This window comes from Silurus aristotelis, assembly GCF_946808225.1.
Source record: "Silurus aristotelis genome assembly, chromosome: 9".
NCBI classification, from domain to species: domain Eukaryota; kingdom Metazoa; phylum Chordata; class Actinopteri; order Siluriformes; family Siluridae; genus Silurus; species Silurus aristotelis.
The window spans coordinates 20,602,518-20,619,381 of record NC_139582.1 but is presented as its reverse complement, the minus strand read 5'-3'; the positions used below and the strand labels follow the sequence as shown (position 1 = coordinate 20,619,381).

Sequence of the window (16,864 nt, the reverse complement as noted above, 5' to 3'; positions counted from 1 at the left end):
TCTTTCCCAAACTGTTATCGCAAAGCTGAAGACACACAATTGTACAGAGTGTCTTTGGATGCAGTCGCATGACATTTTTCCCTTCACTTGAACTAGGAGCCCCAAACCTGTTCCAGCATGACAATGCCCCTGTGCATAAAGCAACTCCATGAAGATATGCTTTGCATGGGTTGTAGTGGAAGATCTCCTGCTAAAGAGCTCTGATCTCAACCCTACTGAACACTGTTGGGAGTATTTGGAACACTGACTGCACCCCAGACCACCTCACCTCACCTATATCAGTACCTGACTTTACTAACACCCTTGTGTCTATATGAGCACAAATCTCCAGAAGCACACTCGAAAATCAACATTTTTCCAAAAAATGGAGGAAACTATAAGTGCAAATTGGGACTAAACGTGGAATCCGATGTTTAAAAAGCACATACCTTTCTGTGTCCGAGAACGAGCAAATACGAGGAAAAAAAAATAAAACAAGTGAAACAGACAAAAAGGAAGAAGCAGATGAAACCGAGAAAGAGAGAGAGAGAGAGAGAACAAGAGAGAAACAGAGATAGAGGAAGAGATATAACGAGAGCTCGGACTGAACAAAGACAACCAGTTGACAAAAGAGTTAATTCCTTCCAGACTTATTTCATCAAACAGTCGGCATGGAGTTTCCCCTTTGTTTCGGCTCACGCCTTCCTCAGGTATATCAAAAGTGTCACTAATCATTTTAAACTATGCACTTTTATGTTTTCTCTGGATCTCTTCGCTTCCTCTGCCTTCTGTTCTTTGATATAACAAGGACAATTGGAGACAAGGCTTCAGTTCAGCTACAAGAAGCCTAAAGATCTGGCTGAGCAGTGCGGAGGGAAACGTGTGGTATTTAAAATTTATACTTCGTCGTGTCTTTGTTTTGAACTTGAAAATTTTTTTTTTCTTTCCGCTCCCTTGCAGAACTTCAACTTTGCTCTTCGACTGGCGTTCGCCGAAGCCGTGCTGCGACTCGAGGCCTTGCTTTCCGAGGCTGGCACAGACACGAACACGCAATTTCTGGATCCATAAAGCGTGTAAAGTCGAAGCGTTCTGATGAATCGAAAAGAAAAGGCGGTCCCTGATCCCCAAATATTTACACCTTCCCTATGAGGAAAAAATGGCGTCTTTTGTGGAAGCCAGCAGGATCTGAGGGACGGCATAATGGCATAGAGCAGAGAGACATGGCTGCGTATAGACAGATGAAAGGGGTCCTCTTTGGTGCTTATTCGAGTTGTATTCAGGATTAGGAACAATTGCAGACGTGGTTATGAGGCCCATTTGGTGTTTGAATGCCACTGCTTTAGCTTTGATCGCTATTAGGAGCGGAGGATTATCATACACATTGCCTGGCTGGAAGTCTCCTAGACATCTGGGCTGCAGGAAAAAAAATTCAAAAGACCGATCAAATTGGTATAATAAAGAGTCGTCTTATATAGTATGTGAAGAAAAAATCTCCTAGTGGAAAAAAAATATAAAGAGGTCCTTTCCCCTAACAAGAAGCAAGAGAAAAGGCGGGTCCAAACACGAACTTCATTTCCTTCCCCATTCTTCCCCATTGATTATTATTCTCTTTTTTCTCTCTTCGGGCCAAGCCGCTTCAATGGGAAAGAAAGCACTTCCTTCTTTATCACCCTATGGCTAATTTAGCCACGTATAACCCAGTGCTTGGCGCACGCTTCCCAGCACCCACCCTGTGTGTAAATCAGCGTAATAAGTTCCCACTCCATTAAAAAAAGGAAGCATGAGCCCTATTTAACCAATGACTTGTTACCTTTTATTTGCCATAAGAAGGTCATAAAAGAGAACATTCCAGGGCCATAAGAGTCATAATTAAAATCAACAACAATTTAACAGTGGGAAAGTGCGATTCTTAAGCACAGTAATAAACTTCCAATGCTGGGGCTTGTCTTGCATGGCTTTGTGTGTGTGTGTGTGTGTGTGCATGTGTGTGAGAGAGAGAGAGATCTACTACTAGAGCGGACAAGGCTGGTCTTTTAGATCACCAGCAGCAGGTATTGTTCTCTGTCAGGCAGCATAAGTGGCTTCGATGCTGGCCTGCTGGTGAGATCTTGTTTCTGAGTGATTAAAAACCTCACGTTGTCTCGAGCCCAGAGAAGCGACCGAGCGGTCAGGCTGTAGAAATCCACCACACGCCATGTTACATAAGAAGTGTTCAAGTGTATTGATTTAGTGACAGAATGCTCATGTTTATACTGAATATAAAGAGTATGGTATTTGTTTTTTTTCGAGCATTGCATTCCACATTTAGTCCCAATTTGCTCTTATAATTCCCTCCACTCTTCTGGGAAGATGTTCCACTAGATTTTGGAGTGTGCTTGTGGAGATCAAGAGTGTTATTAACCTCAGGTACTGATGTAGGTGAGGTAAAAAAGGCCTGGGGTGCAGTCAGCATTCCAATTCCTCCCAAAGGTGATCAATAAGGGTTGAGGTCAGAACTCTAAAGCAGGAGATATTTCACTTCAAACCATGCAAAGCATACCTTCATCGCCACCATATGTAATTGTGCGTCTTCAGCTTTGCGATAACAGATTGTGAAAGATCCACATATGGCTGGGAAAGTCAGGTGTCCCAATACTTTTGTTCATTTAGTGTCTATATATATAAATCCTATATATACATATAACCTATTATGTACCTTACATATATACAGTATGTAGGTTAGATACCTACAGATATATACACAAATATGTAAATACATCTTGATTTATATGTTAATTAATACACCTCTGTATGGTCTTTGTGCTTACATCTGTTCATATATGATTAGATATGTATGCAGCAACTTGGTCCTTCAAAACACGACATTTTCTTCCTTTCTATGTCTCCACATATGACAATAAAGCTCAACTCGATCTAACAAAACAGTTGTAGTGCACGAACCTGCCGGAGGGAGTGAGATGCTGATGGAGGCGCTCTCTACACAGCCCTGAGTGTTGCAGCCTTTCACTCGTACGCTGTAGTTGGAGAAGGGACGCAGACGTCCTACAGACACCCAGCTTCCTGCTGTTTCCGTGCTGAACAGCTCTCGCGTTTCATTGACCGGCTCTTCGGTTTCACTCGAGTTCTTTCCTGCAACACACCCCAAGTGCTGCTGAATGGTACATGTGCTGACAAACTCCGAAAAGATTTTCAAATAACATTATATATTCATCATATACATTTAAAATTAATTTCTCTTGGTGTTTGCTCAACAAAATTACCATCCTCATAGATAAAAATCACACATCAAGTGGAAATTGCAGACTCATTTGTAAAGCACACTACAGTGGAAGTAAAACAAGCAACTGAATGCAGTTCTGAGTTCATTAAACACAATGAGACACTGAAAAATGAATAAAAATGATACAAACTAATGGCATTATTAATAAACTCGAATAAAGTATGATAATCATTGTGATTTGTGTTTATAATGAATAAATGTTTGCTAATAATATTCATTTTATATTAAATCTATGATTATATTGAAATTCTTTTTTAAATCGATAAACCGATTTATATTAATATTGCTCATGTTTCAAATATTAAGACTGCTTAATATTTATAAATATTAATAATTGCCTACATAATAATAATAATAATAATAATAATAATAATAATAATAATAACATTAAAAATAATAGCATGTTAATAATGTTGCATTAAATAATTCAGCATTAATATTTTATCAAGTATATTATTTGCTATACTGTTAAAACTCTAAAAAACACTTAAAAAAAAACAAAAAAACTTTTATTTGTTATTTATTAAACATTTCGATAGGCTTCAATAGGCGAGTTCTTGTTTCCTCACCACCAAGAAGGAAATCAAAGATGGCGCCCAAAGTGTTTGACGTATTAGTTTAATCCTTTGTAAAACTTTGTAAATTTTACATTTTTTCTTTACTTAAAATTTATGCTACAGGCTGTTTTGAGGATTTGCATTCTTTTGAGCATGAATTCTATTGTATGCCGTAACAAGGTTTCCTGTTTACCTGACAATACAAACTGTCGAATCTTGAAAATGTTGAAAGAATTGTAGTAGCCGACATGCGCTTTATTCCCGGTCGAAGATAAATGGAAGCGTTTGGCAACTAAAGAATATATCACGGTTAAAAAGTCTTTTTCCCCCTCTAGCTCTACATAAATCACAGCGCTAGTCAATATTTAATAATGCTAGCCTCGGTCCGCAGTCCCTTGCTTAGCCCTGTCATGTGTAATAGCTCCCACTCCGATATCTCTGACATAAAAAGCTGGCTTTATGGCAATACTAACATGTAGAGGGGGTCATTACTGATCGACGTTTCCTTGTGACGGCCAGCCACCGGCCGGTAAATTCTCAAACAATCCACAGGGAAAGATTAGTAAACTTCAGGCTTCTCTCTCCTGCTGGATCGCATGCTGCTCAAGAGACATCACACCACATCGACATCACACCAGATTCACGCACGTGTGTACGTATTCGAGTCTCTTTCATTCATTCATTCAAATCATTTTCCAGCTTAAACAACACCCGTTTCTCAATAAATGCTCCTGCACATCATGATCTCGGCTTGTTACCTCAGAACTTCAAATCCTCTTCATTCTTGCATTGCATATAACTGCCTTACATTTACACTCGAAGTGTCAGCAAATATGTCAGGGGTTCAAACTACAGGATCGCCAAGATGCCACTCTGGAGTACTTGGAAAAGCTGTGTCATTGCTGTGTCATTGCTGACCCTGCACTCTGACCTTAGCTTTCTAAAATCGCTGGGACATGCGAAGAAAGAATTTCACCTATGCTTCAGACCATCTCAAAAGACCTGCTGTTCATCACCACGATCATCAACAAGCCCTTAGCATCTGGCCTTCAAACGAGCGAGGGTTATTCCTATCTTAAGGGAACCTGCTCTGGATCAATCGGACATCAACAACTTATAATTTCTTTCTAAAACTCTGGAACTCTTTTTAACAAACTGTCTGCACTTCTCTGTTCTGGTACCGCGACAGGTGAAGACAGGTGAAGAACCTTTTCTGAAACACTTAAACTAGCACTTTTACTGGTTTGCTTTGTCTTTCAGACAAAAAAAAAAATCCTCTTAACAGAGTTGTAGTCTGATTTATCTTAATTCATTTTTATTAAGTTCGTAATCTGGCGTACCAGTGTAGATTTATTCATTGATAGAGACTCAAAGCACTTTTGTACGTCACTCTGGACAAGGACGTCTGCTAAATGCCGTAAATGTAAATGCCGACTGCTCCTAACGCCATGAAAATGGCTAATTTACCATTGGATAGAGGTGGAAAGCTTAATAAAATATTCTACTCAAGTAAGTACTGTTACTTAAATAAAAATTTTACTCAAGTCCAAGTTACAGATCTAAAAATCTACTCATGTAAAAGTAAAAAGTATCTAATTAATACATTTTTGTAATTTTTAATTGTATTTATTTTTTACCAGCAGGGGTGGGGTGGAGGATTCTTAATTTTTTTTAAAAAGAACTTATCAAACCCCTTTATTTTTATTTATTTATTTTTTTTTAAACAAATTAAACAAATTAAAGTGCAATAACAAAAAACTACCAAGTAAAACTGAAAAAAAGGGATGCGCAGACAAAAATAAAATCCCTGTTATAATGTCATTTACAATAATGAGAGAAATCGCAAATTCACATTCATAACTCAGACAGTGAGCGCACGCATTGAACAACGTTCGATTCGACGGAATTTCGTTTTTCAGCCGAGTCTGCATTATTGGCGTCTGTTTTGTCCATCGCCATCTTTCTTTCTTATGAGTTTAGTGCGTTGGTTCTCCGCCCATCCATCAGTATTATACCAATATTACAGATTTTAAAAACTAATTAAAAAAACTATCCGATTACAGAAACACAAACAAAATTCGATACGTTCCGCCTCTGTTATCGGAGCATTTTAAATTTCCCAACTTTAGAATTAAAGTGAAGAAAAAACATTATTTGTAGTATCAGGTATAAGCCGCATATGCTTGCGTGCCTTTTTCTTATATAATGTTCAAAACTCTGGGGCAAAATGCAACCTTTTAATGCTTGGAAGTGTAAAAATGTGACCTTTAACAAAACAGGCAATACACAGTCTATGCAGCAAACTTCCTTTTTGACGTAACAACAACAACAACAACAACAACAACAACAACAACAAGAAACTCAACAAAAGCTAAATGCTTATACAGGAAATGGCTATAATTCAAAAGACTGTCTATCAAAGCTGATTGAATGCCTTGTAAGCGAACCAAATATTATATATCTGGCGAGCTCAGCTTAATTAGATGCCAGTGTAGGAGGATCAGCATCAACTGCAATTCCTGGTTGATTTGCTGATAGCAAACATGTATAATTTGCTGATGATAAACAAATGCTATACAGTGAAGTGATGATCAGAGACACGAGCACGTAATACACACAGACAAAGGCAGGAATCTCAGGGCAGCATCGTAAGATTGTGTGTGAACAGTTGATGTAAAATATGCATCAAAAAGACAATATGTGGCTCAGGCCTTTCTTCTAAATGGATCGAAAAGGCAGGTATTTGCATGAATTAGGTGCAAGTGAGAATCTGACGGTTCCTGGGAATTTAAAAAGAGGATGAAAACTGCTATAACACAAAGGCCACTCACACACTTGTATATAGTATATAAAGGGAAAATCGGACAGATCTAAATGATAAATAAAGCGAGTGTGGTGCATGGTGGAACAGCAGGTAGCGGTGTCACCTTACGGCTCCAGGGTCCTCAGTTCAATCGTGTTAATGCTGGCGGAATTGCAGTCTCAGGCCCAGATTCTAAATGAGCGTCTCGTGACCTTACCAAGATTGAAGCTGAATATAAAAATGAATGGATAAATGAATATACAAAATAACGTACACTTGATTGTTGGGCATATGAAGAAAGTGCGATGTATCTGTGTGTGTGTGTGTGTGTGTGTGTGGAGGAGAGTGTGTGAGAGTGTGCGCACTTCCCAATAGACGACTATGAACGTTTATCTCGAGGCGGTTCGAAAAAAGGTGAAGTGAGTGCTGGGGTTGATTCGTTCTGAGTGTGCCATCACACTCTCTTTAACGAACCTGTCCACTTTTATCCCGCCAAGGGCGGGGAGCTTCTCCCTGCCTCCCAGCAGCCGGCCCGAGAGAAATGGCCAATGACAACAATTCATTTACGGCTATTACGGCATGCGGGCCCTGTGCTAGGGTTCACTGCCCTTTTTGCATACTGTGTGTAAACAATCATAGGGAAAATAACTGGAGTCAATATGGGAGATCAGAGGCGAGAGAGGTTGGGGCAAGGGTGGGTGGGGGAGTTTAGGAGGGGGCCTATATTTATTCAGAGCGATGGGGAACCGAAAGAGGTCTGCGATTTACCTGCCACCTGGTAGAAGGTTCCGGTAAAGAGGATCGAGTAAGTAAGGTTGCCGTTGGCTTTGCCTGGCGCTTCCCATTTTACCCAAACTGATTGTGAGCTCTCAGGGAGGATTTCCAGAAGAATGTTGCCAACGGGGGGCATTTCTAAAGTCCGCACCTCCGTCTAAAAGAAAAAGATAAAAAAACACGGACAGAACGAATCTCTCTTGAAAACCCTCTTGTTCACACTGGTTCTTATTTAAGGTTGAACTCTCCAAACTATTGTACAATTTAAAAACATATTTAATATGTTTAAAAAACATATTAAAATGCCCTTCCTGAAAATATTCCCTTCAGCTCAAACGCATTTTTGTACTTGACAAAGCACCCGGTTCCCCCTCTACTCCCACAGCCCCCACTGTGGGTTTTGCTGCATTGGCAAAAACAGCCATTTGCCTAAATATTGCGCCCATATTGGAAAAATGCCCAAATCTGGCCCATCAATGCATTAACCAGCCCAGAGTGGCATTTACACCAAATGTCAAGCGCGAGCAGAAGGTGCTTTATTGAACCGAGCAAATCGATCACCTTTATGATGTCGAGCTGCCATCTGACACGTTCGGGTATTTAGCATAATGTAAATGGGACGGGGCCCTCACCGACGGACCGAGCGCGCAGCCCTGCGCCGTACACGCCTGAACACGGAAGCTGTGTAAACTCCAGGGGGAAAGGCCGACCGCCGCGAAGCTCGTATGGGAGGAGTTCTGCCTCAGTACGCCGTCCATCCAGACGCCATAGCTGTTGATCACACCTGCTCCGGACAGACAAAACAGAAAACATCGACCGAAATAAGAGATGAAATTTATAAAAACACATGCCAATGGAAATGCGTGGGTGCATTATAGAATAGTAACTGTACAGTCAAACAATCACACATACTTTCATGCAGAATGAGTACAAATTCTTAGGGAAAAAACATGTCCAATTTGTTCAGTAATACTTCCTGCTTTCCCCGTGCCCTGGCCATTTTGTATAAAGCTTAATGTTAAAGGCAGCTATTAGTCAGGGAGGGCTGTTAAACATGGACAGAGAGCCTTTTAATGCTATTGCCCTATTTACAGCTTCCCCTTAGACTGTTTGTTGCAAAGTCACTTGGGGTCAGTAAGAGCAGGACAGAAAGCCATGTGTGGCTGTTATACACATCCCAGTCATATTGGATAGAGTCATATCGGATCATTCGCCTAAATCTGAACTTTTCTATTTGATTTTTTTTTTTTTTTTTTTTTTTGCAGAAAATTATAGCTTCATATATTCTTCGATATTCAGTCTGAAAATATTCTAATATGAACTGATTTTCTCAAATCATCACAAGCAAATGTGAAGAAAAGAAAATCATTTATAAATAAACTTTGTATTTTATCCTATTTTAAAATCATTTTTTAATCCTACAATTCACATGCAATCAAACCTAAATCACCATTGAACAATATACTGTACAACCCGACTAATATTTGTATTTTATATACAGAAATATAGATATATTAATAGACAATGATTTTAGAAAGCTACCCTAAAATAAACACTAATCTGAGCTGTTAAACAAATCATTAAACCGTAAATCAACATTTTATTCCATAAAAGAATCAATAGGTTTAATTAATCATTTTATTCAAAATTCTAAATCTGCAAATGAAGTAAATTTCTCTGTGACTGCACACAGTGGAATAATCCGGCCTTGAAAACCCCTTGCAGTATATGCAGAGAATTATGGACAAGTTATTAATAAAATGTCTACACATTTGTAACAACTAAAAGACTAAACTAGAGCTGGAGAAGAGTATAATCATTATAATTACATCACTTAGTACTTACATCATTTATTTATTTATTAATATAGCTCTCTTTCCAATATATATATTTATATATATATATATATATATATATATATATATATATATATATATATATATATATATATATATATATATATATATATATATACAACAAATTATTAATTATTATATTTATACTTATATGTATAATTTATTAATACATACAATAAATAAACAAAATATAAGACTTAAACTTATAATAATATAGTAATTGAGCCACTTTCAGTTGACCAATCAATTCGTGAATATATATATATATATATAAGTGGTATAGATAAAGTGGTATAGATTAAAAAAAAGTAATACAGTATTTATGCCACTATTTCTATACTAATAAAATGTAATATTATTATTATTATTATTATTTTTTTTTATACATACAAATAATTTCGTAATTTATATTTTTCCTTTCAAAAACACTGCACCGGATAGTTATAATATAGAAACATATACTGTAGAAAGCAGTATAATTAGATCTCATCAGGATTACACAAAGGTCAAAGGGTTGAGCACTGAAGCGGCACTGAAGCGTCGCTCTCACGCTGCAGGAAGCGCGAGTGAGTAGAAAGCTTGTGTTTGTGCCTGGACTGTTGAAGCTGCAGTTCACAGCATCAGTCAAAAGGGAGCACTTTTTACCCACTTAAAATGCCACACTCCCTCTCCCTCGCTCTTTCTCAGTCTTTCCCTCTCTGTCCAGCTCTCTCTCATGCCAAGGCGTCCGTCCTCTATTCCTGCTTGTCGTTTGGGGGTGCTGGCTCATCATCAAAAATGTGAAACACCCCTCGTCACCTCGTACCACGGACGAGCTCAGACCCCACGCACTGCTGGGTTTTATCTGAGCACCACTTACAATAACAGGGCTGTTAAATAATACAGGGGTAAACATCGGAATTGCCTCTTCGGTTGTATTATTATAATTTTCATAAGACACTGCATTGATCTGATATCAGTACATTTCTAATACATGCTGCCTTTTAATGGCATTTTTAAAGATTACTTCTGACCAGACACATTCTTGGATGTGATGCGAATTTTTTGAATTAGTGATGAAATTAGCTAATATTAGGAGAGAATAAAGATGCTCTTACTAGTGTAAAACTAAACACACGTTGTACATATGTTGGTGATTTTTTTTTCATATAATAATATAATATATAATACTGTAATATAGACAGAGTATGACGTCTTATTTGATTAGAAAAAACGCAGTGTATAAGAAAAAAATATAATAATTATTTCAGCAAGCACCCCTACCATTGGGCTTTAGTGGAGGTCCCCAGGTCAGGTTTATTGAATGTGGAGAAACGTGGACGACGCTGGGAGCCGGCACGTCTTCTGGAGAACTCTCGTCGGTTTGGGTACTGCTGGGGGCACTGAGAGTGCAGCCGCCTGCTGTGCAAGCCTGTGAAAAGTCAGAAAATGTTGTCCCACCCTGGACGTTTGCATTTTTGGCTTCATTTTGATTTTTGTTTTGTTTTGGAAATGTGACTACAATTATGTTTGTTAATGTGAAATAAAAAAAGGCAATTTAAAGGTATTATATCTAAATATGTCCTTGCTAAGTTTCTTATTCCAAAATTGGAATGTTTTTTATTCGATTTCGAAAGTGTCGATGTGGGGATTTTTTTTCCCCTCCTCATTCAACCACAGGAGCACTGATGTCAAGCGAGAAGCCCTGCTGTGCAATCAGTTTTTAGGTTTAGGTTCAGTATAGGACAGTTCTTCATCTCCATCCTGAGCAAACAATGTCTTCGTGGAGCTCGCTTTGAAACATCATCATGTCATCATGGCCTCTTAGATCCGGTTCATATAATATATTAATGCTACAGCATATAAAGGCATTTGAGACATCTGTGTGCTCTGAACGTAAGAGCAGTGTGAGAAGGGCTCATATACAGAAAGCATGTGTGTGATAGGCAAGTGTCCACATACTTTTGGAATTAGAAAATGTCAAATAGGGGCATACATTTATTTAATATATCACAAGTACATTAATAATATTATATTAACTTAAATAATAGGGAGTAGTACTTACAGCAATCTGGAACAAGTAGGTACTTCCAGGGACAAGGTTTCGCAATGTGTGATCCTCAAAGAGCTGAGAGCTGTTGTACACCACAATTGGTTCCTCTGTAGAAAGGGCCTGATACAGCATGTAGAACAAAAGCTGTCCGTTAGCCTCGAGAGGGGGTGACCACCTGAGGAATATGCAGAAGGAAAAAAAGAAGGAAAAAAAAGCAGGTCTTATATAATCAATTGTGTCACAGAGTGTCAGTGGAGTCAATGAGCTATCAGTTTTGTTAGAGAGCAGTCAAAAGTGCCAAAGAGCAATCAGTGGGGTCACAGAGTAGTCAGTGGTGTCACAGAGCAGTCAGTGGTGTTACATTACAGTCAGATGTGCCACAGAACAGTGAGCGGTGCGACAGTGCCGTCTGAAATGTTACAGAGCAGTGAGTAGTGTTACAGAGCAGTCAGTGGGATTAGAGGGCAGTCAGTGGTGTCACAGAGCTGTCAGTGGTGTTACAACACATCACATTCAGAAGTCTCCTAGAGCAGTCGGTGGTGTTACAGAGAAGTCATAAATGTGACAGAGCAGTCAGTGGTGTCAAAAACTGTCAGTTGTGTTACACAGCAGTCAGAAATGTCACAGGGCAGTAAGTGGCGTTACAGAGCCATCAGAAGTGTCACAGAGCAGTCAGTGGTGTTTCAGAGCAGTCAGAAATGTCACAGGGCAGTAAGGGGTGTTACAGAGCCATCAGAAGTGTCACAGAGCAGTCAGTGGTGTTATAGAGCAGTCAGAAATGTCACAGAGAAATCAGAAGTGTCAGAAAGAAGTCAGAAGCAGTTAGTGGCATCACCAAGTAGTCACTGTTATTACCAGTCAGGAGTGGCATCAATTAGCAGTCAGTGGTTGCCAGACAGAGAGTAATGCCTCCTCAGGCACAGTGTTAACCTGGGCACCATTAGATGAAGTTCAAGATTTCAGTGGAGCGTGTGGAGTCCAGACAGCCTCTACTGCAATAACCCTGGCCAAGGATGCACAGACAAAAATAGGGAAGTGTCTGGTGGGTTAGCGTTTCAGACTGCCACTTGACTTTCTCTGAGCTAAATTTAGAACAGAGGACACCGCTATCTGCTTAGAGATCCAAGAGACCAAGGCCAGGAGGAAAAAGAAGAAGAAAAAAAACCATGTGAGGAGAAAGTTGCAATAAAAATAAAACAAACCGATTCTGTCAAGAGACCTTTTTCTTTTTTTTTTGCTACATTTTCTCAAACTAGTACTTGTTAATAATTGTTACTTAATTTTCTGTCTAGTCGAAGGTGGGAAAAAGTTGTTCAGTGTTCTGCTCAAAATGAAATATGGTAAAAAAAGGAAAAAAACATTTCTGGCATATTTATAATGATCTCTTGATATATATCCCTTCATCAATTTCTCCACGAGACGGGTAAGGTCATCCTGTAACTACATCTAGTGTATTTGTCCTGGCGTAATTCAAAGGGAAACACGCTTTCCTCCGAAGCTGTGAGACCTACAATAATGTAGCACAGAAAGTTGTCCCGAGCCATAATGTGAGTTTAGATGATGCATAGGGGACGTTCGAGTTCTTTTTCAAGCACTGTGAAATTAGCACATGCCTCTCAAGGGTTTCTCCAGCCTACCAGGATCAAACACACCCGCAGGTATCCCTATTCATTATTGTGATTAATTTCGTTTTACGGCATCAATTAAATTGCATTTTAAATGACAAATGACAACGGCTATTACGGCGCTCGATCGCGGACCCGATAAATCGATCGGGCCTGTGATTTATACCCCCTCCGAAAATATCGGCGGTAAAAAACTGAGGATTTCGAAAAAAGCCGATTGCGATCTAGAATTGGAGAAAACGTCGTTAGGTAGAGGTAATGAACTATCATGTAAAAAGTGACAGATATAATAGAACGTAGGAAAGGAAGCATTCGGGGGGGAATGCGTTTTTTTGCTGATTCTGGGTTTGTGCATCTCTTGCAACCCGGGACCTTTCTCACAGGCAAATCGCAACACAACAAAAGAGTATTGAACACGTATGATCCTTCACCCTGTGCTATTACAATTCTGCTAACAAGGCAATACCTTGCAAAGGCACTGTATCCACAATTAGACCCTGAGTGAAGAAAAAAAACTAAAAAGCTAGCGTGAGAGATATCATCTAGAATGTCAAATGACAGTGCGGATTCGCTTTTCTATCCTCTTCTCTTCTCTTCTCTTCTCTTCTCTTCTCTTCTCTTCTCTTCTCTTCTCTTCTCTTCTCTTCTCTTGTCTTGTCTTTTAACTCGGAATCTCCCCTGGAAAAATAAAGTGCTAGCCAGTTTTCCGGTCGATAGGAACAATAAATATGCCACGCTCTTCTCCAAAGCACTGTTTTCATTACATAGCAGGACCATAACCAGGTTATGAATACGGGCGATGGGACAAATTGAGTCATATACCTATATCTTTTTCATAAATGGCATATGGACATCACAAGCTTCCGACCACCGTTAATGTGAGGAAGGAGGGGGGCCCCCCTTCCACCCTGCTTTATTTCACAGGGTAGAGAGGAGGATTATTGGATGGGAACTGGTCTGAGAGGTTACTACATTAGCGAGGGCAGAGTTAAATGGTGGATCGGAGAGGAATTTGAGTGTGTTCTCGAGGATATGCATTTTTCTCTCGGCCCTGTGATCGCTCGAGTAAAGTGATGGCATTTTCTTGAAGAAAAAATAACTGCCGTCAACCCAGCTAGCCCTCTCTCCGACGCTAAAAAACAAAGTGGGCCCGAGATTGCCGCCCTGTTGTGCTTCTATTCTTTGTGCTCTCTCGCAGTCTCTTTTCATCCACGTCCAGCTAGTTCTTAAGTGATGGAGGAATGGAGGCTAAAGATGAAGCTCTAATGGCTTTCACACAGATTGCTAAAGGCCAAGGTGGAAGTGTGGCGTGGAAAAAAAGCGTCCGACGAACTGAGCCTCCCTCTGTCCCTCTCGATGGGTCAAATGCAAGAGAATACCGAGCATGCTAAGCAGCAGAGAAGAAGGTCATGCTCAGGGATTTTCATACAGTCCAATGACAGGCAACTTGTAGGTACACCACTAAATCAAGGCTCTCGTTCCAAGTCGGCTGTTCTAGGCTGGCCATAGACGACAAGGACAAGGAGCTGATGTGCTGAGTGACGGACGGGCCACTGTGCACTTTATGATTATATGGAGAACACTCAGTTGATTAATGCACCCTCCATGAGCTTGGACAACTCCTTAAACTTGACAAAATATACTGGGAAAATCAGTTAATCTGACCTTTCCACCTTCACCACCATCTCATACCGCAAATACGGTATTTATTTATCACACTTTAAGAGCATTTCTTTTTAATTAAAATTTGAAACATACACAACAAGCCTGGGGGAATGAAAACGTAACGATACTTAAATACGATTTGTAGCGCGTTGTTTTGCGCATAAGCGAAATCGCCGCCACTTCCTGGTTTTCGCTCATGTTAGTGGATTCTTTTGTGTGTTTTTTCCAGCTTCAAATATTTCTTTAAAAAGGAGAAATTCCTGACAAATCTGCATATTGAGAGATTGACTGAATAAAGGATGGAAGAAATAAAGACATTTGTTTAAATATGCTTAAATAAGTAAAAACATTTATTAGACAAATTGGCAAAAATGACATACATTTGATATATTTTGTTACATTGATGTCATTTTTGCCAATTTGTCTAATCAATATAATAAAAACATGCATTGCCTTAATTACATTTATTGTATTAAATTTCTATATATTTTATTACAAATATTATTTGATATATTATGTAACCAAGCAGAAAATGTATTAAAAAAAATTTCAACTGTTATGTCACATATATTAATAAAAATGAACTGCATTGAACAAAACAAAACAAAACAAAAATAAAAAATTTTTTTTATATATATATATATATATATATATATATAGATAGATAGATAGATAGATAGATAGATAGATAGATAGATAGATAGATAGATAGATAGATAGATAGATAGATAGATAGATAGATACACCTTTTGTTTTCTTTTTTATCAATTTGTTAAAAATGTCTACGTTTTTGTTTAAGTTTGATATATTGTTCTACCTCTACATGTCAGCATGAAAAGCCTACCGGGACAAGAAAAGGACTCCCCCAAGACTTCTCCATGATTCCTCCTAGACTCATCTAAGACTTCTCCAAAAGTTTTTAAGACCCACATTGATTTATCTATGACTTTTTCAGGACTCCTACAAAACTCCCTTAAGACTATTCCAAAAGTTCTAAGATTTTATGATTTAAGTTTTTTTTTAAGGCTCCTCTAATATTTATTTGAGACTTCTTTAAGTTCTTTTTCATTTTTGTAGTTCTTTAACAATGGACATTGTCCCAAAGCAGCTTTACAGAAATACATTTATTACAAATATAAATGTTCAATTTATAAATCAGTCCCTGGAAATATATTCCTATCAACAGTATCTCATGATTAATTCTCAAAACTATTTAAACTTCTCCCTGACTCCTCTAAGACTCCTTCAAGACTCATCCATGACTCCTGTAAATCTCGTCCAAGATCCCTGTAGGACTTCAACAAAACTCCACCATGACTCCACCAACATTCATCAATGACTCCTTCATGACTCTTTTATGACTTTTATAAGACTCCACCAAATGTCCCTAAAAGACTCCTCTATGACTCCTTTTAGATTCCACCAAATTTTTACCAACACATCTGTGGGACTCCTTTAAGATTCCTGCAAGACTCCAACAACAATCATCCATGCCTGCTCCAAAACTACACCAATAATCCATGACTCCTTCATGAGTCTGCCAATGACTCTTCTATAACTTCTCTAAGATTTCTTTAAGCCTCCACCGGATTCTGAGGGACTCTTTTAGGATCACTCCAAGTCTGTACCATGACTCTACCAAAACTTGTCCATGACCCCTCCATGAATCTTTTAAGACTCTTGAGGACATACTCTTACTTCACTACTGTGCTGTTCTGTGCTAAAATGTATTTTTATTCAAAAGGTGATCACTTCTGTCTTGAACATTAAGCTGTACAGTTGTGCAGAACACCTCCTGCTGAGGTTCTTAATTATATATCAAAGGTGCTGAATAATAAGGTGTAGTGAAATATTCCCTGTAGTATTGTATCATGGGAGGTTTGCATATATGGCCACTTTAATAGGAACACTTATACACCTACACAGTCATGCAACAATCCAATGACGTGGCAGCAGTACAGCTACAGTTAGAGCTACAGTTAATGTTCACATCATACGTGCGATCTTAGTGGGGGTTTAGTGGGGGCTTAGTGGGGGTTTGTTCATATTTTTATGTAGAGCAAACATTTTATACTGTCCCAAACACCTTGTTAACACTGGTAAGACATGGCGACAGAAAGGTCGCAGTAACTTAATTTTGAGTTGAGTTACACACAATACAATCCTGATGGGCAGAAACGCATCACAGAACCCATGTCGCTGTTACACGTTCAGACAGATGGGCTAAGGAAGCGAAAGTCCACAGGTTCAACTCCTATCAGTTACGAACAGGAATCTGAGGCTTTCGTAAAAA

The 16,864-nt window shown here is 38.8% G+C and overlaps 1 protein-coding gene across 1 annotated transcript in view; it reads right to left on the bottom strand.

Moving 5' to 3' along the window:
* Window positions 1-16,864, bottom strand: part of ush2a (Usher syndrome 2A (autosomal recessive, mild)) — a 232,051-nt gene that overhangs the window by 105,993 nt on the left and 109,194 nt on the right. Inside the window, exons 34-38 of the mRNA XM_083551252.1 lie at window positions 11,294-11,456; window positions 10,513-10,660; window positions 8,026-8,177; window positions 7,388-7,550; window positions 2,920-3,108 (exon numbers count right to left, since the gene is read on the bottom strand). Of these exons, the coding sequence (XP_083407378.1) occupies window positions 2,920-3,108; window positions 7,388-7,550; window positions 8,026-8,177; window positions 10,513-10,660; window positions 11,294-11,456 (815 nt within the window). The remainder of the gene's footprint in view (window positions 1-2,919; window positions 3,109-7,387; window positions 7,551-8,025; window positions 8,178-10,512; window positions 10,661-11,293; window positions 11,457-16,864) is intronic.